This window comes from Ictidomys tridecemlineatus, chromosome X (genome assembly GCF_052094955.1).
Source record: "Ictidomys tridecemlineatus isolate mIctTri1 chromosome X, mIctTri1.hap1, whole genome shotgun sequence".
Classification (NCBI taxonomy): Eukaryota; Metazoa; Chordata; class Mammalia; order Rodentia; family Sciuridae; genus Ictidomys; species Ictidomys tridecemlineatus.
In genome coordinates, this window is record NC_135493.1 from 1,737,729 (window position 1) to 1,765,403 (window position 27,675).

At 44.6% G+C, this 27,675-nt stretch overlaps 1 protein-coding gene and 1 pseudogene across 6 annotated transcripts; both read right to left on the minus strand.

Moving 5' to 3' along the window:
• Nucleotides 1–96: 96 nt before the first annotated feature.
• On the minus strand, nucleotides 97–27,640 carry Avpr2 (arginine vasopressin receptor 2). Of its 5 annotated transcripts, none has more exons than XM_078034057.1 (6): nucleotides 26,740–27,640; nucleotides 25,313–25,403; nucleotides 23,765–23,946; nucleotides 2,089–2,289; nucleotides 811–1,695; nucleotides 97–634 (listed from the first exon to the last, which is right to left on the minus strand). In XM_078034057.1, the coding sequence occupies exons 4-6, from the start codon at nucleotides 2,111–2,113 to the stop codon at nucleotides 429–431; spliced, it is 1,116 nt and encodes a 371-aa protein (XP_077890183.1). In that variant the 5' UTR covers nucleotides 2,114–2,289; nucleotides 23,765–23,946; nucleotides 25,313–25,403; nucleotides 26,740–27,640; the 3' UTR covers nucleotides 97–428. The 5 variants fall into 5 exon arrangements, with proteins under 5 accessions (XP_077890183.1, XP_077890181.1, XP_077890182.1 ...); XM_078034055.1 differs by having other exon boundaries at nucleotides 25,313–25,431; XM_078034056.1 differs by lacking the exon at nucleotides 26,740–27,640 and having other exon boundaries at nucleotides 25,313–26,684.
• Nucleotides 19,521–23,889, minus strand: LOC120883663 (26S proteasome non-ATPase regulatory subunit 7 pseudogene; annotated as a pseudogene). Its single transcript, XR_013431651.1, has 2 exons — nucleotides 23,765–23,889; nucleotides 19,521–20,274 (listed from the first exon to the last, which is right to left on the minus strand). The product of XR_013431651.1 is annotated as a 26S proteasome non-ATPase regulatory subunit 7 pseudogene (transcript).
• Nucleotides 27,641–27,675: the final 35 nt, after the last annotated feature.

The window sequence follows — 27,675 nt, forward strand, 5'->3', positions numbered from 1 at the left end:
GGGTTCCAGACCCATGCATGTGTTGAGGGTCTTTGTATGTCTGTTTCTGCCTCCACATCCACTGTTACCCTAATGCAAGAAGACTCCCTCACCATGTGGAAAATAGCCAACTTTTATTAGGGAAGGACTAGAGAGATACAGACAGGAAGGTACACTGGCCCCACCCTGCTCCTTCCTCTTTGGCTCCTTGGGACCTCTGTGTTACCTGGAGGGCACTCTCCAGGGCACAGGTCACCTGCCACTCCCAGGCCCTGGGATCCTCTGCCCTATCTAGTCTCTCCCCATGCCTGGAACAAGGAGCTAACGTAAGGGACTCTCACAGTCTTGGAGCCTGAAAGCCTCTTTGTATACAGTGAGTCCTAGAGGAGCCAGCCCCAGAGGCAGCTGAGCTTCATGGAGCTTTTGGAAGGAAAGTGCCCACTGGCTCCTCAGGAGAAAGTATCCTTGGCCAGGGAGGAGCTGGCAGTGGCACAGGACTCGTCTTGGGGCCCCAGGCTGGGTGGGGCCTGTACCCGAGCACAGCAGAGCAAGCTGCGCAGCTCTGAGGAGACGCTGCTGCTGAAGGAAGCATAGATCCAGGGGTTGGTACAGCTGTTGAGGCTGGCCAGCAACATGAGCAGCACGAAGGGGGGCCCTGTGGAGGCAGAGTCCAGGTTGGGGCTCAGGGGTCTGGGAGGGGTGGGATCCTGTGTACCTGCTAAAGGCTACCAGTGCGCACAAGCACATGCTTGTGGCCCACTGTCGGGTGTGGGTATGGGTAGAGGACCAAGTTCAAGCAGCCCCCAGAGCCCTAGCCACAGCTACACCTACCTTCCAGAGGTGCCTCTGGGTCCCATGCTGCCCACAGCTGCACAAGGAAGAAGGGTGCCCAGCATAACACGTAGACGATCACAATCACCAGTGTCATCCTCACAGTCTTGGCCATGGCTGCTGACACCCGGGCTCCCTCTCTGGGACTGCCTGTCCGGTGCCTTCTGTGGCGCCCCCCAGCCCTTTCTGATGGCCCTGGCACCAGACTGGCATGAATCTCCCGGAAGATGAGAACCTGGCAAGCAGCAATACCCAGGGCAGGTGCCACAAACACCATCAGGGCAATCCAGGTGACATAGGCACGAAGGCCCCAGGGCTCTGCAAAGCGGGCCCAGCAGTCGAAGACCCCGCTGCCATCTCCCACATCACGCTGGGCAAAGATGAATAGCTGAGGCAGGCTGAGAAGAAGCGAGAAGGCCCAGGCCACCAGCACTGGCCGGTTCCAGCGAGCCCCACCTCCATGGCGGTATGCCAGCATGGGGCGGCAGATGGCGCGGTGGCGGTCTAGCGTCATGGCCAGGATCATGTAGGAGGAAGCATACATGCCCACCATCTGCAGGTACTTGACGGCCCGACACAGGGCATCAGGCCCACGGAAGCGGTCGGTGGCATCCCAGGCCAGCTGGGGCAGCACTTGAAATAGAGCCACAGCCAGGTCTGCTAGGCACAAGTGGCCAATGAAGACGTGCATGGGTGCCCAGCGGCCGCGCCGGCCACGTCGTACTAGGGCCCCCAGTACCAAGCCATTGCTCAAGGCCACAGCCACAAAGACTGTGGAAAGTAGGGCCAGTTCTGCCCGGGCCAGCAATGGGTCCCTGGTGTCCAATGACTCCTCCCGGCTGCCGTTGCTTGGCGGGCTAAGTGGAGAGAGGGGCCCAGGCACAGCTGGGCAAGGGTGGGAGGAGAGGCCAAGTTAGAAAGGGTGCCATGTAGGGATCTCAGGCCAAGGAAATTTCCACCAGATGCTAGAGCTGGTGGCCTGGGCAGCTGGCACCCTGGACCTCCCCTACTGCCCACTTTTTGGCTCCCAGCAGAGGGAACTCCTCCAAGGAAGCCTCATCTGTGGGGAGTTGTACACATGTGGTCCTGAGGGAAGGGCAGCCTCAGCCCAGGGAGTATGTATGACCTGCCCTCCTCTCCCGCTCCTCCTCCCCTGAGGCATTTCTTCCCACCTGCCCCAAAGAGACAGCAAAGGAGCTCTTTAGAAAGAGGGGCTTCTTGGTTTTATCAAACCCACCCAACTCATCCCTGTGGGGGTGTGCAGGGGCCCAGCCTTACCGGAGGTGGTGGAGGCCAGCAGCATGGTGGGGCCACCGCAGGTGTCTTAAGTCTTTGGAGACAGGGCAAACTCTGCCTCCACTTGAGGGGCCAGCCCTGATGCCCAGGTTAACTGTACAGAAGTTCTTAGAGAGGTGTCAGGGTAGCCGATGCCTGTCAGTGTGTTGGTGCCCGGGATAGGGGTCTGGCCTGTGCGCACTCCTGGGCAGGAAGATAAGAGAGAGGCAGTCAGCTAGGTGTTGAAACGCATGTCTGTCATCACAGTGGCTCTGAAGGCTGAAGCAGGAAGATTGCAAATTCCAGGCCAGCCTCAGAAACTTAGTGAGACCCCGAGTCAAAAATTAAAAAAAAAAAAAAAAGTTAAAAAGGCTGGGGACTGGGGATGTAGCTCAGTAGTAGAGCACCACTGAGTTCAGTACCCAGCACTCCCCCCAGAGAAAGAGGGAGGGAGAGAGAGCGTGCGTGTGAGGCAGTCACACAGAACAAACAGCCCAGGATACACCCCGGCAGCCCCTGAGACCAGGATTGGGGAGTGGGCATCCAAGCAGATTCATAAATCCTCCTGCCCTGGCAGAGGCCTAGAGAGTTTACCATTCGAGGGCTAGAGACTAGGCAGGAGGGACTAGGTATGCTGCCCCTTCACAACCCCTTACCTGGCTGGGCTCCCGGGCTCCTGGGCAGCTGGGCAGCAGCGTGAAGGTGGCCCAGGCGCTCAGATCTGTTCTCCATCGCCTGCCCCGCCCAGACCCAGCCTCTGGGAGTGACCTGCCCAGGAGAGGACTTCCTCCCCCTTTTCCTCCCCCACATGCCTCCCGCTTCCCTCCTCCCATTCACCAGGAAGTAGGTTCCTGGCCTCCAGTTTCCCTTCCTGCCCTCAGGCTTCCCAGACCCATCCCCAGGGCTCCTTCCCCCACTCCTCAAGGCCCTGAGGCTGCCTCATCCAGTCCCCCACTTGGCCTAGTGGCAACCTCCATTCATCCCACCTGCTCCCACCCCACAGAGCCCCCCTTCCTAGAACTTCTGGTCTGGCAGTGCTGTGAGGGATCACCCATGTAGCACCTCACCTCCTGAATGGGTAAACTGAGATCGGAGATGGCAGGTCCTCACCCCTTTTCCCCAAGCCAGCTCCTGTTCCTGTTTGGCCCCAGTGAGGAAGGGGTAAAAGCCAAGGGAATTCCCACTACACTCAGGGTGCCCCCCCATGCATACACAGTCCCCTCCTTGTCAATTAGGGCTGGCTCAAGAGGAGGGACAGGAAGGGAGGGGGTGGGGTAGGGGCCAAGTCCAGGCTTAATGTGCCCCTACAATATCCAGCTTCCTCCCCAGGGGCCTGTGGGAGCCAGGGACACCCCACCCACTTCCTGTAGCTACCTGCTGTAGAAGGAGGGGTCTTCCAATGGGGCCTCCATGCTGTTACCTGTGTTCCTCTTGCTTCTTCTCTCTCTCCTCTCTTCCACACGTACACTCACACACACACAATCATGTATATGACATCCACACACCCACCAGACAGTGTGTGACAGATACACACATGAATTCATATGCCCTTTTATGCATAACACCACAGCCACATCGATGTGGAGAGGTCTGAGAGGGGACTTTCCATGCCAAGGTCTTTGGATCCTCCCTCCTTCCCGCCTCCTCTGTAGCCAGGCCCCTGCAGCTCATCAGCTTCCCCTCTGCTCGTGGCTCCCACTCTTTCCAGATGTCAGCCTACCAGCCCAGCCCTGGCCACAGCCTGTCCACCCGCCCAGGGCAGGCTCCTTTTTTCCTGTTTGTCCTCTCCAATGACCTGCAAAGCTGGAGACCAAAACTGGCCTCTCATGGACATGGACCAGGCCCTGGTCCAGGGACCTTGCCAACAGCCAAGGCCTCCTCTTCCTGCCTAGTGACTATTGTGGTGTTCCAGCTCCCCCGCCCCCAGCCCCAACGGATAGAGGACATGTGGGGGGTGTGCACTTTGCAAATAGGCAAAGATGCACATGCACTCACCCCCACCCGTAGATCACCACACATTCACAAAACGTGTACGCAGGCCACGCAGCTCACATGTGCACACACCCACATACCCACATACCACACAAGGCACACAGTACACACTGAACACACACACATGACAGTCACACTCACATATCCCACATGCATATTTATGTCTTTTGGAACCCTTGGCAAATCAGTTACAGAATGCTGACACCCCACCTCCAAGTACTTCCTTCCTTTCCTCATGTGCACTTCTCCATCAGCACCCCCACCCTCGCGTACTGGCCTTGGGTGGCCTCTGGAGATTAAGTATCAAGGAGACAAATCTCCTCATCATATAGACACCTCTTAACTGGCAAAGAGATTCAGGATCTTGATCCCCTAATAACAGAAAGCAAGGCTCAAACCCTTGCTAGGCCACTGCCCAGCTGTGTCAACGTGACCACTCAGCTTCCTGCTCCCCAGTTCCCCTTCTCCAAAGTATGAATTCAATGACTGAAGTGTGGCCTGTCCTTCACTATCCACTGGTTTCCCAAGATCAGAGCCCTTCCTTCACTCACCAAACTGCAAGTGGCCCCACTGTGGACATGGAGGTGGAAAGACCCAGACCTGCTCAGGGAAGGGACCGTGTAGACAGGAGTGGATGCAGGGAAGCCAGGAGAGCCTGGGGCCAAGACCCAGGTGCCCAAGGGAAGGAGGAACACAAAGCTGCTGAGAGGCTACATCCTGAAGTAGGAAGAAGCACCCCAACTGGGCCCAGGGGCTATGCAATTGCAGGTAGCCAATCCCATGTGGCAGTGGAAGGGAAGAACGAGTTGTGCGCATAGCCATGATGAATGGATGTCACAGGGACTGGTGAGGAGCAGAATGAGAACTCCTGTCATTCAAACACTTGGGAGAGGTGCCTATGGGGGAAGGAGCAATGGATCAGAGGATGGGATTAAGTGGGTACAAACAAATAAAAACAAGTGGGTCTGGGGTTGTGGCTTAGTGGTACAACACTTGCCTAGCATGTATGAGGCAGTGGGTTTGATCCTCAGCACCACATAGAAATAAATAAATAAATAAAGGTATTGTGTCCAACTACAACTAAAAAATATATTAAAAAATAAGTGGGTGTGCGCATATGCTGAATGGCTGCAGTCAATGATGACAGTCTGAGGATGATTGTCCTGTTCTATCTAACCTGCATGGGAGAAGGCAGGGTCCCCAGCAGGGCACCCTCTCACTGGGCTGGCATGAATATAGTCCTGGGGCAAAGGAAAGCAGATAGAGGCCTGCACCTTCAGCTAGTCTTGAGGTCACCTAAGGCTCAGGCAGCCTGGCAAGAGTCTCCTTTTTGGTTGGTCGTACATACATGTAGTTTAAACAGGCAGATTGTTCAGTGAGGCTCCTTTCAAAAAGTGCCACTAGGGCTGTGGTTGTGGCTCAGTTGTAGAGCACTTGCCTAGTATGTGGGAGGTACTGGGTTCGATTGTCAGCACCACATAAAAAAACAAATGCACGGTACCCATTTACAAGTAAAAAAATAAAAATAAAAAGTGCCATCTGTCCCTCACTATTTCCCTACCCAGAGGCAACCAATTTCAGTTCCTGTCAATGAGCTCTTTTAGTACTTCCCTCTGGGTTTCTCAGTCAGGACACTTGGCCTTCTCCCAACACATGTTCCTTTTCTTTCATTACAAGTACATCAGCAATAGCTTCTTCTCTGAAATGACTTTTGAAATCAGCTTTACTTGCCTAGCATGCACAAGGCCCTGGGTTTAATCCCCAACACTGCTATCAATCAATCAATCAATTTAAATTTAAATTTAAAAATAGTAGATTAAAAAAATAAAGATAGCCTGGTGGGTGGGGTATATATCTGTAATTCCAGCTACTTGGGAGGTTGTGGAAGGAAGATCGAAAGTTCAATGCCAACCTGGGCAACTTAGTGAGACCCTAAGCAATTTAGTGAGACCCTGTCTGAAAAATAAACAAAGGGCTGGGGATGTAGCTCAGTGGTAGAGAACTACTGCTGGATTCAATCACCAAAAAAAAAAAAAAAAGAAAAGAAAAAGAAAAATTTAGAAACAGTTAAAAAAAATAGAATAGAGTACAAAAAAATCTATGGAGAACTCTTACTTTTTCACTTTTTTCTTTTATATATATAATATATTATATATATTTAGTTGTAGGTGGACACAATATCTTTATTTTGTGTATTTATTTCTATGTGATGCTGAGGATCGAACCCAGTGCCTCACATGTGCTGGCCAAGGGCTCTACCACTGAGCCACAACCCCAGCCCCTCTTCTTTGTTATTGTTAACTATTTTCTGTGGAGTGAAACCAGAGTCTTATACATGCTAGGCAGGTGCTCTACCACTGAGCTGCACCCGGAGCCTTATTTTTAAAAAATTTTCATTGAAGCATTATAATTATATATTATTATGATGAGATTTATTATGCCATATTCATATATGCACATAACAATTTGATCCATCTAATTTCCCAGTACCTTCTCTCTCCCTCCTCTCCTCCCTCTTCCGTCCACTTGCTATACTCTATTGATCTCCTTTCTATTAGTATTATTATTTTAATTAATGCATTATCATTTATATATGAATATATATATTCGTGTGCTATTTTTATATGAACATAGCATAATTTGATAGTTTTCATTCCCCTGTACTTCCTCATGTCCTTTCCTCCTCCCTCCCTCTCCATCCCCTTCCTCTAATCTATTGGTCTCCTTTCTATTTTTGTGAGATCCTTTTTTAAAATTCCTGTTTCTCTGTCTTTCTCTAACTTCTGTATATGAGAGAAAACATTCAACTCTTGATTTTCTGAGTCTGGCTTATTTCACTTAGCATGATATCCTCCAGTTCCATCCATTTACCAGCAAATGCCATAATTTTGTTCTTCTTGCTACTGGGTCCATTGTATATATATACCACATTTTCTGTTAATTTGTTGATGGGCATCTGAGCCGGTTCCATAACTTGCCTATTGTGAATTGTGCTGCTATAAACATTGATGTGGGATGTATTGCTATGTATGCTGATTTTAGTTCTTTTGGATAAATATCGAGGAGTGGGATAGCTGGGTCATATGGTGGTTCCATTCCCGTCTTTTGGGGAATATCCATACTGCTTTCCAGAATGGTTGTACTAATTTACAACCCTACCAACAATATATAAGTGAATATTTTCCCCTACATACTCGGCAGCAATTTTATTTTATTTTTGTGGGGGTGGGTACTAAGGATGGAATGCCAGGGTGGTTAACTACTGAGTCACATTCCCAGCCCTTTTTATTTTTTGAGACAGGTTCTCTCTAAGTTGCTTAGGCCTCATTAGGTTGCTGAGGTTAACCTCAAACTTGCAATACTCCTGTCTCACCCTTGTTAGTTGATGGTATTACGGGTGTGCACCACTGCATGGGACTGTTATTTGTATTCTTCTTTTTTTTGGTGGTTCTGGGGATTGAACCCAAGGCCTTGTGCATGCAAGGCAAGCACTCTACCAACTGAGCTACATCCCCAGCCTAGTTATTTGTATTCTTGATTATTGCCATTCTAACTGGAGTGAGATGAAATCTCAGAGTAGTTTTTGTCTGATTACTTCTCATATTTCTATTTTTTCCCACATTTTATTGGTGCATTATAGTTGTACATAATGATGGGATTTGTTGTACATATTTTTACATGCACACAATATGACAATATAATTTGGCCAATTATAGGGAGCACTTCCCCCTCCCTCCCTACTACCTATCCCTTGGTCCCTTTCCTCTACTGATCTCCCTTTGATTTTCACGAGATCCACTTCCACTTTTCTTTTCCTTTTTCCTCTCTAGTTTCTGCATATGAGAGAAAACATAATAAGATTCTTGACCTTCTGAGTTGGAATTATTTCACTTAACATAACGGTGTCTAATTCCATCCATTTTACTGTAAATGACATAATTTCATTTTTCTTTATGGCTGAATAAAACTCCATTGTGTATATATACCCCATATTTTGTTTATTCATCTAACTGTTGATGGGCACCTAAGCTGGAACCATAGTTTGACTATTGTGAATTGTGCCTATAAAAACATGGGTATGCACGTATCACTATAGTATTATGACAAATTCTTCAGGATAAATACTGAGAAGTAGTATAGCTAGGTCATATGGGGGTTCGATGCCATGATTTCCATAGTGGTTGTACTAATTTTCAGTCCCACCAATAGTGTGGAAAGTGTTCCTTTTCCTCCACATCCTCTCCAGCATTTAAAAAATATCTTTATTTTGTTTTTATGTGGTGCTGAGGATAGAACCCACTGCCTCACATGTGCTAGGCAAGCGCTCTACCACTTGAGCCACAACCCCCAGCATCCCCTCTCCAGCATTGATTATTGTTTGTATCCTCGACGGCTGCCATTCTGGCTGGTGTGAGATGAAATCTCAGTGTAGTTTCAGTTTACATTTCTGTAATTTCTAATGATGTTGAACATTTTTTCGTATATTTATTGACCATTTGTATGTTGTCTTTTGAGAAGTGTCTGTTTAATTCATTCTTCCATTTATTTGATTAGGTTATTTGACTTTTGGTATAAAGTTTTTGAGTTCTTTATATATTCTGGATATTAATTTGCTGTCAGATGAGTAGCTAGCAAAGACTTACTCCCATTCTGTAGGTTCTCTCTTTTCCCTAATTGTTTCCTTTGCTGTGCGGAAGCTTTTAATTTGATGTTGCCCATTTATTAACTGTTGGCATAATTTCCTGAGTTATAGGGGGTTCTGTTGAGAAAGCCATTGCCTGTGCTGGACTGTGGACGCTACATTTTCTTCAAGGAGTTGCATAGTTTGTGGTCTAATTCTTAGGTCTGTGATCCATTTTGAGCTGATTTTTTTATGCAGGGTGAGAGGTAAGTGTCTAGTCTCATTCTTCAACATATGGCTAACCAGTTTTCCCAGCACCATTTGTTAAAAGGCTGTCTTTTCTCCAGTGTATGTTTTTGGCACCTTTGTCAAGGATCAGATGACGGTTTCTGTGTGGGTTTGTCTCTGTGTCTTCCGTTCTGTACCACTGGTCAATGTATCTGTTTGTATGGCAGTACCATGCAGTGTTCTTACTATAGCTCTGTAGTATCACTTAAAGTCAGTTATTGTGATGCCTCCAGCATGGCTGGCTTAGCTCAGTATTGCTTTGGCTATTCTGGGTCTTTGATTCTTCCAAATGAATTTTAGGAGGCTTTTTTCCTAGTTATCGGAAGAATGTCATTGTTCCTTGGATAGGCTTTGTGTTGAATCTGTATATTGCTTTTGGTAGTACGGCCATTCTAACAATATTCATTCTGCCTGTCCATGAACATGGGAGGTCTTTTCATCTTCTGAGGTCTTCTTCAATTTCTTTCTTCAGTGTTCTGTTTTCATTGTAGAGGTCTTTCACCTCCTTGGTCAGATTTAGTCCTAGGGTTTGTTTTTGAGGCTATTGTGAATGGAATTGTTTTCCTGATTTTTTTCCTCAGCAGATTCATTGTTGGTATATAGGAAAATATTGATTTTTGTATGTTGATTTTGTTAGATGCTCCTTTGCCAAATTTGTTTACTAGGTCTAGCAGTGTTTTGGTGGAGTTTTTTTGATCTTCTAAGTATAGGATCATATCATTTGTAAACAGTGATAATTTGAATTATTCCTTTCCTATTTATCCCTTTTATTTCCTTCTCTTGCCTAATTGCTCTGAATAGAATTTCTAGCACTATATTAAATAGGAGTGGTGAGAGTGGACATCCTTGTCTTGTCCCAGATTTTACAGGAAATGCTTTCAGTTTTTCCCCATTTATTATGAGGTTGGCTTTGGGTTTTTTCATATATGAACTTTATGATGTTGAGGTAGGTTCCTTCTATCTTTAGTTTCTTTAGTGTTTGCTTTTAATCATGAATGGGTACTGAATTTTGTCAAAGGCTTTCTCTGCATCTATTGAGATTACTGATTTTTGTCCTTAATTCTATTTATGTGATGAATTAAATTTATTGATTTGCATATGTTAAAGCATCCTTGTATCTCAGGAATAAAACCAACTTGGTCTTATTGTACTATCTTCTTAGTATGTTGTTCAATACTAATTTGCTAATATTTTATTAAGTATTTCTGCATCTAAGTTCATCAGGGATATTAGTCTGTAGTTTCTTTCCTTGATGTGTCCTTATCTGGTTTTGGTATAAACTTATGAGGTAAACTGGTCTGTAATTTTCTCTTAAATGTCTTTGATGTTGCAGTGAGTGGAATGCTACCCTTGTAAAATGAGTTAGAAACTTTTCTCTCCTTTTCTATTTTCTGGAAGAGTTTGTGTAGAATTGATATTATTCATCAGTAAAGCCACATGAGTCTAGAGTTTTCTTCAAGAAAATGTTTAGCTACAAATTAAACTCTTTTCACAGATATAGGGCTGTTCTGTTCAGGTTATCTATGGACAACTGAACAAACCTTCCTGAATGGCCTTTGATAGTTTTCTCCCCTTTTTTTGATACAAAGGATTAAACTTAGGGGCACTTAACCACTGGACCACATCCCCAACCCTTTTTTTAATTTTGAGACAGGGCCTCACTAAGTTGCTTAGGGCCTTTCTAGGTTGCTGAGGCTGGCCTCAAACTTGCAATCTTCCTGAGACTCTGGGATTAGAGGCCTTGTGCCACCACACCTGGCAGCCTCACCTTATCTTTCTAATGATTGTTGGCTCTGTAGTTATGGCCTCTTTCATTCTCAGTATTTGTAATTTGTATCTTCACTTCTCATCAGTCTGCCTGGAGGTTTATTGATTATATTGATCTTTCAAAAGAACCAGCTTTTGTTTTCATATATTTATTTTACTCTTGTTGTTTTGCTTTATATTTTATTGATTTCTGATCTTTAACTTTATTATTTTGTTTAGTTGGATTTCCAAAACTTGATATTTTGTTTTAGTTTCTATTCAGTTAAAGATATTTTCTAATTTCACTTATTATTTTTTGGGGGGGAAGAAATTATTTGAATTATTTTGAAGCATATTTTTTTCATTTCCAAATATTTGGAAATTTCCTGGATATCTTTTTATTGTTGATTTTTAAACCAGCCTTATTGTAATTTATTGAGGTTTGTTTAGTTGTCCAGAATGTTGTCTATATTGGAGAATGTTCCATCTGTACTTGAGAAGAATGTGTACTCTGCTGTTTTGGAGTGGAGTCAATTTGTTTGGTAGTGTTATTCAAATTTATATCCTGGCTGAGCTCAGTAGTGCATGCCTTGATCCCAGTGACTTGGGAGGCTGAGGCAAAAGAGGATTTCAAGTTCAAGGCCAGCCTCAGCAACTCAGTGAGGCCCTCTCTCAAAGCAAAACAAAACAAAAAAAAGGGCTGGGGATGAGGCTAGGATTGTGGCCCAGTGGTAGAGTACTCGCCTAGCATGTTCGAGGCCCTGGGTTCGATCCTCAGCACCACATAAAAATAAATAAATAAAATAAAGATATTGTGTTTGTCTACAACTAAAAATATAAATATTAAAAAAAGGGCTGGGGATGTGGTTCAATGGGAGGGCATCCCTGGGTTCAATCTGGAGTTCTGAAAAACAAACAAACTTATATTCCTAATGATTGTATTTTTTTTCCTAGTGCTGGGAAACTAGGGCTTTACATGATTGATTTTTTTTTTCCTATTTGTTTTATCACTTACTGGGAAAAGGATTTTTTTCCTGATGCATTATAATCGTACTTAATACTGGAATTAGAATAAATTTAACAAAATCATGTTATATGCATATATAAATACACTAGAGGGAATTTCATCTTTATGTATATGTAGAAAATACCAATCAAAAACAAATAAATAGCTGGTGACACACATGCCTATTATCCCAGTGGCTCAGGAGGCTGAGGCAGAAGGATTGCAAGTTCAAAGCCAGCCTCAGCAAAAGTAAGGCCTTAAGCAACTGAGACCCTGTCTCTAAATAAAATACAAAATAGGGCTGGAATGTGGTTCAGTGGTCAAGTGCCCCTGAGTTCAATCTCCAGTACCAAAATAAATAAATAAATAAATAAATAAATAGGGGCTGAAGTTGTGGCTCATTGGTAGAGCACTTGCCTAGCATGTATGAGGCACTGGGTTTGATTCTCAGCACCTCATAAAAAAATAAATAAAATAAACGTCTATTGACAACTAAAATTATTTTAAAATAAATAAATAAGGAGACAAAGGAAGATCAATAGAGTAGGGGAAGAAAAAAAGAAGGATGAAGGAGGGGAGGGGAAAAGAGGGAATGGGCATTGAAATAAAATTCCAAGGGGCTGGGGATGTGGCTCAAGTGGTAGCGCGTTTGCCTAGCATGCTTGAGGCCCTGGGTTCAATTCTCAGCACCACATAAAAATAAAATAAAGAGGGGCTGAAATTGTGGCTCAGTGGTAGAGCGCTCACCTAGCAAGTGCGAGGCCCTGGGTTCAATCCTCTGTACCACATAAAGATAAAAAAATAAAATAAAGATATTGTGTCCATCTACAACTAAAAAATAAATATTTTTTAAAAATAAATAAAATAAAATAAAGATATTGTGTCCACCTAAAACTAAAAAATAAATTTTAAAAAATAAATAAAATTCCAGGCATGTATGATTTTGTCAAAATCTATCCAGCTACTGTGAATAACTATAATGCTCTAATTAAATATATATATATATATATATATATATATATATATATATTTAGTCCTGCAATGACCATTATATATGTCACTATTTAAAATTCCATTATTTAAGTGAAAAAGTCAGATTGTTTGTTACACATGCATACATGCACATGAGAAAGTGATATTAAAATCTTTGAATCTATTTCTAGAACCCTTTAGTGTTATCAATTTTTATTTCATTGGGAGATTTGTTATGAGGTGCTTATATGCTTGAAATGATTGTTTTCTTGATTTTTTTTGTCTCTTTCATTATGAAAAGCTGCTCATCTCTGGTAATACTCTGTCTTGAATTCTACTGTGTCTTATGCTAGTGTTTGCTTGGTATGTCTTTTTCATACTTTTACTTTCAACATGTCTGTATCTTTATGCTTAAAATGTGCTTCTTGTAAATAACATATAGCTATTTTGTCTAGCCTGACAGTCTCTGCCTTTTAACTGGTATGTGGCAGATTGTGTTTTTCAAAGGTAGCCCCAACACTATCTCCCATCCCACATGCTCTTCTGGAACCTTGCCACCTCCCCATCAAGAGGTGGAATTTAACCCTCCCCTGTATAATCTGGGCAGGCTTGTGACTTGGCTTATAATTAAGAGAATATGGTAAAAGTGCTGCTTGATTTCTGAGGCTGGGTCAGAAGAAGGAATGCAGCTTCTGCTTTGTTAGCAGAGATACTGGCTGTCAAGGCCACAGAGAAGTCCAGCTTCCCCATCATCTATGAGAAAGCCCAAACCAGCCACCATGGAGAGAAAACACAGAAGGGTTCAGAGGCAACATGAAGGAGAGAGGCCCAAACAGCAATAAATTGCTCTAGTGTTACACTGTTTCAGCCTCAGCCCCTGTCTAACAGTGACCATGTGAAGGACCCTGAACCAGAACTGTCTGAGCCGTTCACAAATGCCTTTGAGACAATTGTGATCTATCAATCTATGACTCAGTCATTTAATCTATCACTTTAAGTGTCTGATGTAGATATAGGTAGAGAAATACACACACACACACACACACACACACACACACACACACACACACACACATATATATATATATATACACAGTTTGACATTTTATCCATTTAAAATGTGCAATTGAGTATCATTCATTATATTCCCAGTATTGAACAACTATCATCACTATCTGTTTCCAAAACATTTTTACTACCCAATCAGAAGTTCCATACTCATTAAGCAGAAGCTCTACATTTGCCCCTCCCTGGCATGGCAGCCTCTAATAGTTCTGTCTCCATGAATTTGCCTATTCTAGGTCTTTCATATAAGTGGGGTCATACAATATCTGTCCTCTGGCTTTTATTTAGCACAGTATTTTCAAGGTTCATCCGTGTTGTTGGCACATGTATCCATTTTCCCTCCTTTTGAGGTGGGTGATATTCTACTGTATGGATAGACATGTTTTGTTTAAGCCACTCATCTGCTGGTGGACATTCTGACTGTTTCCACTTTTTTTTTTATGGACACCAATACATTTATTTATTTTATTATTTATATGTGGTGCTGAGAATCAAACCCAGTGCCTCATATGTGCTAGGTAAGTGCTCTACCACTGAGCTACAGCCCCAGCCCCTGAATCTACATTTTGATGATTATGAATAATGCTGCAATAAACATGGGCAAATCATCAGTTTGAGTTCTTGTTCCTTGGTTTGTTTTCAGGATATACATAGGATTGGTACTTCTGGATCATATTAAAATGTCATATTTAAGTATTTGGGGAACTTGTTTCTCATATTCTTGGCTCACAGAAATTATGAGCAATATAAAGAATGATATTTGTTATTTTATTTTTATTTTATTTTATTTTATTTTTTTTCAAAGAGAGAGAGGTACAAAGAGGTGGAGAGAGAGAGAGAATTTTTTAATATTCACTTTTTAGTTCTCGGCGGGCACAACATCTTTGTTTGTATGTGGTGCTGAGGATCCAACCCGGGCCGCACGCATGCCAGGCGAGCGCGCTACCGCTTGAGCCACATCCCCAGCCCCAATGTTTTATTTATTTATTTTTATGTGGTGCTGAGGATTGAACCCAGTACCTCACATGTGCTAGGCAAGTGCTCTACCACTGAGCCATAGCCCCAGCCCTCCCCAGCCCTTTTTATATTTTTAGAGACAGGGTCTCCCTGAGTTGCTAAGGGCCTCACTATTGCTGAGGCTGATGAACTAGCAATCCTCCTGCCTCAGTCTCCCAAGCCACTGGGATTACAGTTGTGCATCACTATGCTAGGCTACAAAAGGACAATTCCAAATTATATTGTTATTATTTTAACTTCAAGCAGTAAAGAATCAGTGTATTGCCAGGTGCAGTGGCTCATGTCTGTAATCCCACAAGTTCGGGAGGCTGAGGCAGGAGTTCAAAAGCCAGCCTCAGCAACTTAGTGAGGCCCTAAGCAGTGAGACCCTGTCTCTGAATAAAATACAAAACAGGGCTGGGGATGTGGCCTAGTAGTCAAGTGCCCCTGAGTTCAATCCCTGGTACCCCCCCCCCAAAATAAAAGAATAAATGTCTTTTTCATTCCTGCCTTCATCTGGAGATTATTTCTCTTCCACTTTATTTCATTGCATGTCCTTTATTCTCATATGGGGATAAAACTATTTTGCTTTAATTTTTGTAAGACTTTTTACCTGGTCTAGAAATCCAGACTGACATTTTTTTTTCTTTTAGTATTTAAGAATGTTTCACTATCTTCTGCCCCTGTTGTTTCAGGTGAGGGCTAGATGAGTGTCATTCTTACCTTTTTTTTTTTTTGTCAAAGTAGCATGTTCTTTCTTTCTCTGATTGCTTTTAAGATTTTTGTTTTCATTTTTCAGCAGGTTGAATATAAAGTATTTAGAAGAGAATTTATTTACATTTATCTGGCATAGGGTTCACTAAAACTTTTGGATCTGTGGATTGAGGATGTTTTTCTTCTATGTTGGAAAGTTTTTGGTCATATCTCTTCAAATGTATTTCCCTTGCCCTGTTCTCTGCCTACATTAAATATTCTGATTTTGTTCCACTCATCTCAAATGCTCTGATATATTGGGTTTCCCACTGTTGTTTCTCTTTGTGCTTTAGTTTGGATAATTTCTATCTTCCTGTCTTCAAGTCCACTGATTCATTCCTCATGTCTAGTTTTTTACTAAGTTCATTAGATATTTCATCTGTGATATAAAAATTTTCATGTCTAGCATTCCCATTTATACTTTTTTTTTTTTTAACCAGGAGATTGAGCCCAGGGTATACTATCACTGAACTACCACTCCCAGCCCTTTTTACTTTTTATTTTGAGACAGGGTCTCACTAAGTTGCCAAGTTGGCCTTGAACTTGCGGTCCTCTTGCCTTAGCCTCTTAAATCATTGGGATTACAGTTGTGTGCCACCATACCCAGCTAAGCCCTCTTAATTTTAAATGAGTGTCAGATATCATATGTAATAGAAGAGTAGAGAGAAAAATAATAACATTTTCATCCAAAGAAGGACATGATTTGGCTAGGCATGGTGGTATATATGTGTAATCCTAGCTACTCAAAAGAATGAGGCAGAAAGATGGCAAGTTTGAGGCCAGCCTCAGCCATTTAATGAAGCCCTGTCTCCAAATCTTATAAAAAGGACTGCCTAGTATTTGTGAGGCCCCTGGGTTTGATCTCAGCACTGCCGAAAAGAAGAGGGGGGAATGACTCTTCTTCCAGATGACTAGTGTGTGTGTGTGTGTGTGTGTGTGTGTGTGTGTGTGTGGGTGGGTGTGGGTGTGTCTTTGTGTCTTATAGAATTGTACTGAGTCAGTCTTGTCTATAGTTAAGCTGTGTCTGGATTTCTTGTTGCTTCAGATGGATTCACTTTCCTACAGATGTCAAATTACTTCAGAGCAGGATCAGAACCTCTGTGTAGCAGAACTTGTGATGAAAGTGCCTGGAGGATTTTTGTTCATTGTCCTGCTCCATGTTTAGACTTTAGTAGACCCACAATCATTTGCTCCAGGCATGTTTTGTCTCAATTTCACTGGCTTCTGCTTTGTACTTAGAGTGAGATTTAGAGGGTTAAGCTTTCTCTTAGTTCTCCATCCTGCCTTAAGCCTTTGGCAAACCCTTCAGCCAGGGAATGGTCTTTCTCAGCTCTTCTACCATTCTGCAGTTCTAGTTGCTGCTGCTTCATGTAACTGCAAGGCCTGATGTACCAGGGGGGCTTCTCTCCATTCCCCTGTCCTGCATTCACACTTTGGCAGTCTCAGCACATCTGTACCTTAGAGAGATCTCTCTGCTCACCTGCCTCCAGAATTTCTTAATGAAGACCCATGGAAAGGAGTAAGTGGGAGAATAAAAACTGTCAAGTTGTAGGGACCTGGAGATTTGGCTACCCATCATGTCATCCCACACCCAACCTTTTAACATTTATTAAAAGATTCTTACACATTCTATGGCAGTCTCTTTCTGCTGCTGCTGTCCTGCCAAGGATAAAAGCAGCCATCTTTTTTCCTAGAAAGGGATTTTTTTGACTTGTATTCTTTTTTCTTCCTAACTTCAGCTTCCTGGTGGGCTTAAAATAAGATGTTTCCAGGCATCTGTAGTTCCAGCTAATTGGAAGGCTGAGGGAGGAGGATGGCTACAGCCCAGTAATTCAAGGTCAGCCTGAGCCACACAATAGATGGGTACCCTATAGGATTTTGTAGGTTATCCATCTCCTTCTTGTAGCTATGGTGGGAGTGATGTTGTCTTAACTTTCTAGTTCCTTTCAGAAGCAAAATGTTCATCTACTGAAATTTTAATTTGTGTTCCCACAGAAAACACTTGTTTGTTCTCTACATGTTACTTTTTGTAGCATCCTTTTCTTGTTTCATAGATATATTTACATTCTATTACTTCCTGAAGGGATTTTTACAAAAAATATCTCTGTACATATGCATGTGTATTTGTAATGCTGGGGATGGAACCCAGGGCCCTATATGTGATAAGCAAGTGTTCTAGCTCTGAACAACACCCCCAGCCCTGAAAATGTATTAATTTTCTTTCTTTTTTATTATTATTTTTTTTTTTGGTATGAGGGACTTGAACCTAGAGGTGCCCTACTACTGAGCTACACCCTCAGCCCTTCTTATTTTTATTTTACTTTTTTGGTACTGGGGATTGAACTCAGGGATACTTTCCCAATCAGTCACATCCCCAGCCCTTTTTCTATTTTATTTAGAGATAGGGTCTTGCTGAGTTGCTTAGGGCCTTGCTAAATTGCTGAGGCTGGTTTGCTTTGAACTCATGGTCCCCCTGCCTTAGCCTCCTGAGCCTCTGGGATTACAAGCATGTGCACCATGCCCATATTTTATTTTATTTTGAGATAGGGTCTACCTAAGTTGCTGAGTCTGGTCTCAAACTTGAGAACTTCTATCTCAGCCTCCCAAGTCACTGGGATTACAAGCGTGTGTCACTGTGCCCATCCAGGAAAAAATTTTTTTCTTATCTCCATAGTTGTTTTTCATAGATTGCTTTTCTCTTTCTTGCTGTCACATTAGAGGCTTTTCTCAGATGTCTGGTGATCCTGGTTGTCTTCTCATATTACAAACTGGGCACTAAAGAGCTCCTTGGAAAGGATGAGCTTATTGATGTGAGCTTCGCTGTATGGGGATCTAGTTGGGATGTTTTATTGGGGAAGTCTGTCATTGTAACAAGTATCTGAGATGAACAATTTGCAGAGAGAAAAGGTTATTTTGGCTCATGGCTTCCGAAGTTTCAGCTCATGATCACCTGGCCCATGCTCACCTCATAGCTGTGATGAAAAAAGGAGGAAGTTGAAGGGGCTGAGCCTCATTATTTATTTTGAAGACATGCCTTCAATGACTAGAAGATCTCCCACTAGGCTCTTGTCTTAAAGGTTCCGCCACTTCCCAAAAGCTCTGATCTTAGGACTTATGATCTGATCTGATCTTATGGTTCTTTGGGGAGATATTCCAGATCCAAACCATAACTAACTCCAGAGAAAGCTCTTCAGGCTGATAGTTGGGGATGACTGTCAGCACTTGAGGAAAAGAGTGGGCTAAGAAAACCCAGAGTGTCCCACATTTAGTAGATAAATCTCCATTTAAGTTTCCCCTTGTTGCTTTGCATATTCCTGGCAATTCTTGCTTGTTTATTTTTCCATGAGTACTTTAGAACTGTTTTGTCTAGTTCCAGAAAAAGAGAAACCTAAAAGAAATAAAAATGAGATTAAATGTAAAAAAAAAAAAGTCTCCATTTAATCTCCCTGTTTTCTGTATGACACCTCCTAAGCTGTCCATGGCATTCCCTCATCAAGACACCACTTTATAAAAAAGCATTTAATTGTGTCTTTGAAGGTAAACAACACATGGAGCTGGACCCCAGGTCGTGAGACTGCCAGAACTGCAGGTCCAAAATGTAGTGTGGTTCTCAAGAGTTCAGAAGTGTCAAACTCAAGATTTACAAGCCAGAGAACATACAGGACCCACACATTCCATTTAGCAATTTTGCCAATTATCAGAAAAAGACCCCCCAAGAATCTCTCAAGAAGGAAAAATTCAACTCTTGTTTATAAAGAATGAAGAGTACCAAAAATATTATGTTGTCTTTTCACTTCTCTCACACGATCTGAAGCCTGAGCTATCATAATTCCCAATGCACAGCAGCTGAGGCTGCAGTCTGAGTTGCAGATCAGTCCCTCTGTCATTTACATCAGTTAATGCCACAGCAAGAATGATCGGAGGCAGAGAGCTCTCATCAGGACAGCCTTTTAATAAGCACTAAAAGTGGAAAAGAACCCTCTAGTGGCACATTGATTTAGTTTATAAGATTTTAATTTACAAATTAAAAAAAGCTACATGTTTTACTTTTTCTCCCTTCTCTCTTCTTTCTTCACATCACTCTTTTCCTTATCTTTATCTTTCTCTTTGTCATCTTTCCTATCCTTTTGCTCTCTTCTTTTTCCTGCCCTTCTTTCTTCTCTACATCCTGGTTGGCAATCTTGTTGTTAATGAGGTTGTGCAGGGCAACTACGGAGCGGGTCAGCGAGGCCAAGTACACCATCATCATCTGGTCATTAGTCTTCAGGTAAAAGGCCTTGACAAACTCCTGCAGGCTGACATCAGGCAGCAGGTTGAAGACGTCCTGCAGCTGGTAGATGATCTGGTGGTTGATGGGCAGCTTGCCTGTGGCTACTTTTTCCAGGTAGCTCCCGATATCTAGAAACTTGGAGTTCAGTCCCTTCAAACCATGGCCCTGATTTGTGATCCACTTGGAAAGACTGCCCACTGTACCATCCTTGATGTTTCACAATAAGTGTTCAACCCCAACTTCCTTAGCTTCTTCTGCTCCAATTTTCCCAGTCACATGCTCAAATGTTTTCAAGGTTGGAGTTCCATCATCATGAACTTCTTCGCCTGAAATACATGTTTCTGTGGGCAGCCCCAGGTTTTCTGGCTTTGCATGATAATGACCAATACTGAGTTAGGGCAGTATGTTTTCATGAGTTAATTGATGGCAATGTCATTCTTACATAGTTGTTTAGGGCCTGGGTGGTACCAGACAATGATTCTTTAAAAAAAAATTTTTTTTGTTAGTTGTAGTCAGATAGAATACCTTTATTTTATTTGTTTATTTTTATGTGGTGCTGAGGATTGAACCCAATGCCTTGGCATGATAGGCAAGCACACTGCCACTGAGCTACAGCCCCAGCCCCTAGCCAGCCAATTATTCTTTCTCTGACATTAACCTTCTTAAACACTGCATACATGTTTTCCAAATAATCATGATCTAACAACCAGACAGAGTCATGGGCAATCCTGTTCAAACCCTGGGGCTTTATCACCTGAGTATAAAGGAAAACCAAAAGAATGGATGATGTTTTTTTTTTTTTAATTTTAATTTATTTTTTTAGTTCTCGGCGGACACAACATCTTTTGTCTGTATGTGGTGCTGAGGATCAAACCCAGGCCGCATGCATGCCAGGCAAGTGCGCTACCTCTTGAGCCACATCCCTAGCCCAAGAATGGATGATGTTGACATGCCCAGACAGGCTAGCCAATACATAGATAGTTCCCTGCAGCAGCTGTCCATGACTTAGACAGATTAGGTGGCTCAAACAATGGACATTATTTTCTCATTGTTCTGGAGGTCAGAAATCCCAGATCAGGGGCTGGGGATATAGCTCAATTGGTAAAGTGCTTGCTTCGAATCACAAAGCCCTGGGTTCAATCCCCAGCACAACAAAAAAGAAAACAAAAAGAAAGATCAAGGTGCAGCAGGGCAGCAGGGTCAGTTCCTGGTGAGGGGTCTCTTCTTGATTTACAGATGGCCACCTGCTCATTGTGTCCTCCTATGGTGGGTCAGGGGATTGAACACTTTCAACCCTATGGGAATCCGAGCCTTTTACTTATGAGCTCATTTCTTAGTTCTTTTGAGGCTCCATCTTCAAATACTACCACACTTGAGGTTAGAGCCTCAAGATGTGAATTAGGTGGGGGGCACAACGTTCAGTCCATAGCAGTATACATAGAATATATAGTGTGTATCCCATTGGCCTGGACTGACCTTGGATTTACCTGTTTGGATCAGGAGCCAGTGCCTGGCCAAGAACTGCCACCTCTATAGACTGGCCAGTTGCCAATGCAGTTACTTGGCATAAAGGGTTTGCCAAAACAAGGATACCAAGTATTTGAGCCAATCAACTTTCTTCTCTTGGAACTCGAACTGCAGTGAGATTAAAAGCTAATGGGCACATGGAGAAAAGCCATGTGTGCTTGTCATAAAGCAGTAGAAGCCAGGAGAAGCAAAGCTAGGATTAAGAAGAAGCAAAGAGATGAGGAAAAGATGGCCTCAGAAGAGACAGAATAGGAACTGGTTGGTGGTAACAGGAGTCCCCATAACAGTAGCTCAGAGGTGGAGGTTGCATTGTGGATTAGACAACTTAGGCCCTTGACCTGCTTAAAATCCTCTAATTCTAGGTTCCCTGGAGCTCAGGCAGATTAGCTGAGATTACTGCCTTCTTCTTTCCTACCAGAGCCCTCCTTTAAATAGATAGACTGAAGCAAATTGAAGAGATACATGGTGGGGCTAAGGTAGGATGTAGAGGAGAAAAACCAAGTGGGAACTCATATATTTGGTACCTAGTCCAAACACAGGAGTGATAACAGGGAGGAAGTTGGAGAACTGGAAGGAACAGAGTGAAGGCTGTGCCCAGAGGATTAGCATTTGGGATTTAACATGAAGGAGGATGTTGAGGTGAGATCAACAAGGTCTTGAGAGATAAAAACGTCAAGAAATTGAAAGGTTGGGATGTTGTCCAGGAAGAGAAGTCAGTGAGCCATTGGCCATTGGCAAATGAGTTGGTGATGAACACAAAATGGCTGACTGACACATAGAAGATGCTGATTCCACCTCCTGACCCAGAGGGTAGGAGCCCTGGTCCTGGGGGGTCTGTTAAGACAGTGGGTGAGACTTCACTTGACAGAGTGGCAGTTGAATTTGTTAGCTGTGGAACAAAGGTGCACAGAGAACTTTGTGGAGAGCTTCCAGTGGAAGGCGTCAGCAGGAAGACAGGCCTAAAGAAAGGAAGCCCAGAAGACTGTGGAGAGGACAAGACCAAGGATAACCCCAAGGAGTGATTGGTCAGAAGTCTGTCACCTCTGAGGTACAAATGGGAATTCTAGGGTACATGAGGTGGTAACCAGGGCTTCATGTTCTCCTAGTTGTGTACCCAAATAACAAATTAGAAACTTGGACTTCCTTATTAGTTGGTCATTGTGGTGCATATCTGTGATCCTAGTGACTGGGGAGGCTGAGGCAGGAGGATGCAAATTCAAACCCAACCTAGGCAACTTAGACCCTGTCTCAAAATAAAGAACAAAAAGGGCCAGGTGCAGTGTCCCATGCCTGTAATCCCAGCAGCTCAGGAGGCAGAGGCAGAAGGATTGCAAGTTCAAAGCCAGCCTCAGCAAAAGCGAAATGCTAAGCAACTCAGTGAGACTCTGTGTCTAATTTAACACAAAATAGGACTGGGGATGTGGCTCAGGGGTCAAGTGCCCCTAAGTTCAATCCTGGTACCCCCTGCCCCCCAAAAAAAGGGCTGGAGATGTGGATCAGTGGTATAGACCCCTGCATTCAATCCCCAGTACCAAAAAATTAGAAATAAAATGAAAAAAGAAAAAAACTTTTAAAAAAGAAACTTGTACTGCCTTCCTTACATACATAAACAAAGCAAATCCCTGGGAAAAAAGCTATATATATATATATATTTTTTTTTTTGAGAGTCTCACTATGTTGCCCAGGCTGGCCTTGAGCTCCTAGGCTCCAATATGTAATGGTTTAAAAAAAAACAATAACTATTTATCATCACACAATTTCTGTGGGTGAGGATTCAGGAGTGGCTTAGCTGGATCGTTCTAACTGAAAATGTCTCATGCAGTTGCACTCAGGATGTTGGTCAGCACTGAAGTCACAGGAAGGCATGGATGTTTTTGTTTTTGGTGCTGGGGATGGAACCCAGGGCCTCACATGTGCTAAGCACATGTTCTAACACTGAGCCACGTCCCAGTCCCAGAAAACCATTTCCAAAATGGTAACATGGTTATAGGTGGGACACTTTCTTTCCATCCTATGTGAGTGCCTCACAGTGTGGTAGCAGGCTTTTCCCAAAAAGCAATCCAAGAGAGGAAGTGAAGCAGTGGTGCCTTTATGACCTGCTCTCCAAAGTTGTCACTCCTGCTTTCTCTGATTCATTAGAAGCCAGGCACCAAGTCCAGTCAGTACTCACAGGGAGGGGCATTGGGCACCACCTCTTGAGGAGAGGGATATCAAAGAATTTGTGGATCTACATTATAACCACTGGAGTGGATATATTGATTAACTTTAGACTTTGTTAAGAATGCATGTTAAAATAGCTAAAGTAACTATTAAAAAATTCATACAGTGCTTTTAAATAAACAGATGGGAAATGAAATGAGAAGCAAACTCAATCCATCTGAGAGATGGCCTACAACAGAGGGTGTGCATGGGCCTGTCACCTGCTCTCAGTCTTCATTCTCACCTCCGACTTCCATACAGCTGGGCTTTGGGAGACAAATTTGGTGCCCTCAGGGAGATTTGAGACGCTATGGGAAGGCAGTTGTGTTCCTGCTGGGCATCAAGGAGGTTCCTGTGTCCAGCCTCCATGGCTTGGGTGTTAGGAGGCACTTGTGGCAGAGATGGATTCTGCATCTGGGAGAGGAACTGGGAAAACAGGGCAAATAGAAAGCACAGAATAAGCACCAATAAATCCAAATAGAACAGCAATCATCATAAATGTAATCAAACTCTACTGCTAAAAAGACAAAGATGGGACTGGGCATTGTGGCACATGCCTATAATCCAAGCTACTCAGGAGGCTGAGGCAGGAGGATTCCAAGCAACTTAGGGCTGGGGATGTAGCTCAATGATACACTTGCCTAGCATGTACTAGGCCCTGGGTTTAATTCCCAGTGCTGGAAAAAAAAGACAAACATGGATAAACATAAATTGGCCATATGACCCAGAAACCCAGTTCTTGGCTACTAACCTAGTTAACCTTAGACAAGTAAAAAAGCACATTCACACAAAAGCCTGCACATGAATATTTACAGGAGTTCTATTCATATACTCCAAAACTGGAAACAACCCAGATGTCCTTCAATGAGTGAATGCCTAACCACAATCTGATACATCCAAAGAGAGGAATACTACTTATCAATGAAAATGAACATATTGGGCTGGGGATATAGCTCAGTTGGTGGAGTGCCTGCCTCACATGCACAAGGCCCTGGATTTAATCCCCAAAACCACAAAAAGAAATGAAAATAAAAGGAATAGACTACTGGTACACACAAACACAAAACAGGATGAATCTCAAAAATTAGACTGCCTAAGTGAAGCAGATCAGTGGGGGGCAGAGGCCAGGGCATGGAGACAGTTGTTGACTGCAAAGTAGTAGGAGAGAATTTGGGGAAGTGGCAGAAATGATTTATAGCTTGATTTTGGTGGTGAATGTATGACATTTATCAAAATTCACCAAACTGTATTTCAAAGGGGTAAATTTTACTGTGTGTATATTATACTTTGATACAGATGATATTTTTTTGTGGTGCTGGGGATTGAACCCAGGGTCTTGTGCATGTGAGACAGGCACTCTACCAACTAAGCTATATCCCCAGGCCTAATACAGCTGATTTTTAAAAGATAAGAATTGTCACAATGGATCAAACCAAAACCAACTATAATGCTACTTCCAGGAGATCAAGGAAAGCTATGGCAAGCTCACAAGCCCACTCTGCCTGCCTGCTGCCACTCTTCCTGCCCCACTGTTGGCTGCTGTCTGTGATGTTCATCCCTTATTACTTGACCCATCATCTGGGGGATCTGGCCAGACTCTGGGGGGCTGCCTAGGTCCAGTCCCTGTGACTAAGAGGAGTGGGTCATGGAGGGCAGATCATGACCACCAAACTGCAGAGGCTGTGAAGTGCACTTGACTTTGAAAGGTGCATGGGTGGGCAAGACACAGCCATCTGCCCAGTGATCCCATGAACCTCCACAGTGAGTATGAGGCAGTGGAGGGAATGCTCACCTTATATTCAAGGCCAATCCTTCTGGCTGCTTCTGTGACTTGCTCTGCCTGTGATCTCTCTCTCCTGCTCTCACTCCCATTGGCCCCTCCACTTTGGCATAGGAAGCAAGAAAATGGACCTTACAGTAAAACAGACATGAGTTCAAATGCCAGTTATGCCTTTTATGTTCTGGATAATCTTGATTAAGTCACTTGAATCCTCTAAACCTGTTTCCTCATCTGTGAAATGGGGGCACTGATTGCATCTACTTCACAGTGCAGTGCTGAGGAGGAGGGGTGTGCAGAATGCAAGTGGAATGAACACTCTATGGAGCCCCTCTTGGCTGCATAACTGCTTCTTTCTGGATCTGGGTTCCTTACTTGGAGAATGAGGATAATAATAGGACCTTCATCACCAGGCTATGTGTGAATGCAATGAACTAAGGGAGAGAAAGAGACTTTTCTAAGCAGCACTCCCTGGGTGCATCCCTTGAGTTCTTTGGGTTCCAGTCTCTTCACCTGTGATGTGGGACTAATGCTTGGTCAGACCTCACTAGGTTGGTGTGGAAAATAAATGTGCTAATACATGGAATGTGCTTAGAACAAGGCAGGTCTGTGGTACTGCTTACCAATGCAGTGTAATCAGCATAATTCATATTTATAAAATAAATGAATGCTGCACCCATCATTATGCATTAGCAGGTACATGCTAAACAGGTCCTATTCCTTTCCCTTCTTACTTTACCCTTGTCAATGTCATCATAGTGATCATCATAAAACCCCAGATTAGGTCAAGGATTTGCAGAAGTTGGGGCTTGGGGAAAGGCTGGCGAGTTGGGATGAGTGGAGTGACCAGCTGGAGAGCAGAGGCCCACAGTCAGCTTCTGCCTGGCCTATCAGAGGTCACATCAGTGCAGGCAGGAAGCTGACCATAGCTCAGTGCCTCGTGCAAAATACCCCCTCTCTGCCCAGCTCTTGGCTCCCTGGCCTTGTGACCTAGGCCAGCTCAGTCTCCCTTCCCTCTTCCTAAAGATGTTGGGCCAGTGGCACTTCAAGAGCTTTGCCCACAGCTCCACTCTGGGGCCACTAGAACCAAGTGGTGGGCCACTGGCAGCTCTGGGAGGGGCAGGCAGCCCCCTTGGCTCTCCCTCTCTCTGGAAGCCCAGAACCTTCACTATTTTTTGTCCATTCTCCTCCTAAAGACCCCTAGAAACATGGCATCCGGGCCATCTCAGAGGGCCGGTGGGACCACCCCAAGCCTTCACTTTCAGGGTAAAAGCGATTGGTGGGAGGTGGTCCAATGGGGGTGGGGAATCCAGTCCAGGATACCAGAGCCATTTTCCTGTGGGCCCTTGGGAAGACCCTGCACCACTTGGGGTGTGTCGGGAGGCTAAGCTGAGCCCCCCCCCCAATGCTTCACTGGGCAACAGGTATGCCCATAAAAATACCTTGGCCACCAGGGCTGCAATCTGCCATCTGGGCCCTAGGCCTTCCTTGCCCTGAGGCTTCGGCCAGCTCAGCTTGCTCCGGAATTCCAGCCCCCTCCACCTCTCCTCGCTTGGGAGGTCACGGCAACTAGCCTAGAAGGGGGCGCTGGGGAGGAGCTCCTTCCTCCCCCCTCTCCCCCCTACCCCGCACTGGGCTGCAGCGCAGGGCTGCAGGGAGTATGGGGCCGTGCGAAAAGGTCGGGATGAGGGCAATTCCGAAGACAAAGAAATAAGACACCGGGCCTGGTGGGGAGTAGAGGAAGATCTGGGAATGGGAGTGTCAGGCCTAGGGGCGCCCTCTGCGCGACCTTTCGCCCCTGGGCTCGGGTCTCGCTGGGGCTTAGGGACGCGCTTGAGCAGATGCCTCCTCAGAAGGCTGGGGACTGAGGCCCACGCACCCCTCCCGGAAGGCCCCGGACTGGGTGCTCAGGATAGCAGGGGACTCAGAGGAGAGCGGGTAGAGGGACACTGGAATCCTGCCCTGGGTGTTGGGGGACGTCCAAATGCCTGACTATCAGGGCCGGCTGAGACCGCCTTGCGTAAGGGTGCGGGTCTCTGGCCAGCGCCCTCGAGGACAGGATGGGGGTGGGGGCAATGTGTTCCTTGTCGGGGTCCTCTCTCCACCGCCCAAGCCCGGGCCCCTGGGCGCATCCCTGCCTGGAGACTCCCGCTTCGGGACGCCACGGCGGCGGGGGCTCCCTGGTGGTGGGGCTGGAAACACTCTTGAATCGAGGACCTCAGAGCTGCGGGCGCAGGTGCCACGGATCTCCCGGAAGGGGCCACCAAGGGGGTCCCCAGTCCACGCCGGGCTCTGCGGCCAGACTCTGCTGGGAAGACGCGCGAGGGCGCGGCGGGGCGGGGCCGTGGGCCAGGGAGGTGATCTCACTCCCCCTCCCC

Coding starts and splice junctions, on each gene's coding strand:
- Avpr2 (XM_078034057.1), bottom strand. CDS start 2,113: ATGCTGCTGGCCTCCACCACCTCCG. Junction 1,696..2,088: donor GCTGGCCTCCACCACCTCCG/GTAAGGCTGGGC, acceptor ACCCTTGCCCAG/CTGTGCCTGGGCCCCTCTCT. Junction 635..810: donor CCCAGAGGCACCTCTGGAAG/GTAGGTGTAGCT, acceptor CTGCCTCCACAG/GGCCCCCCTTCGTGCTGCTC.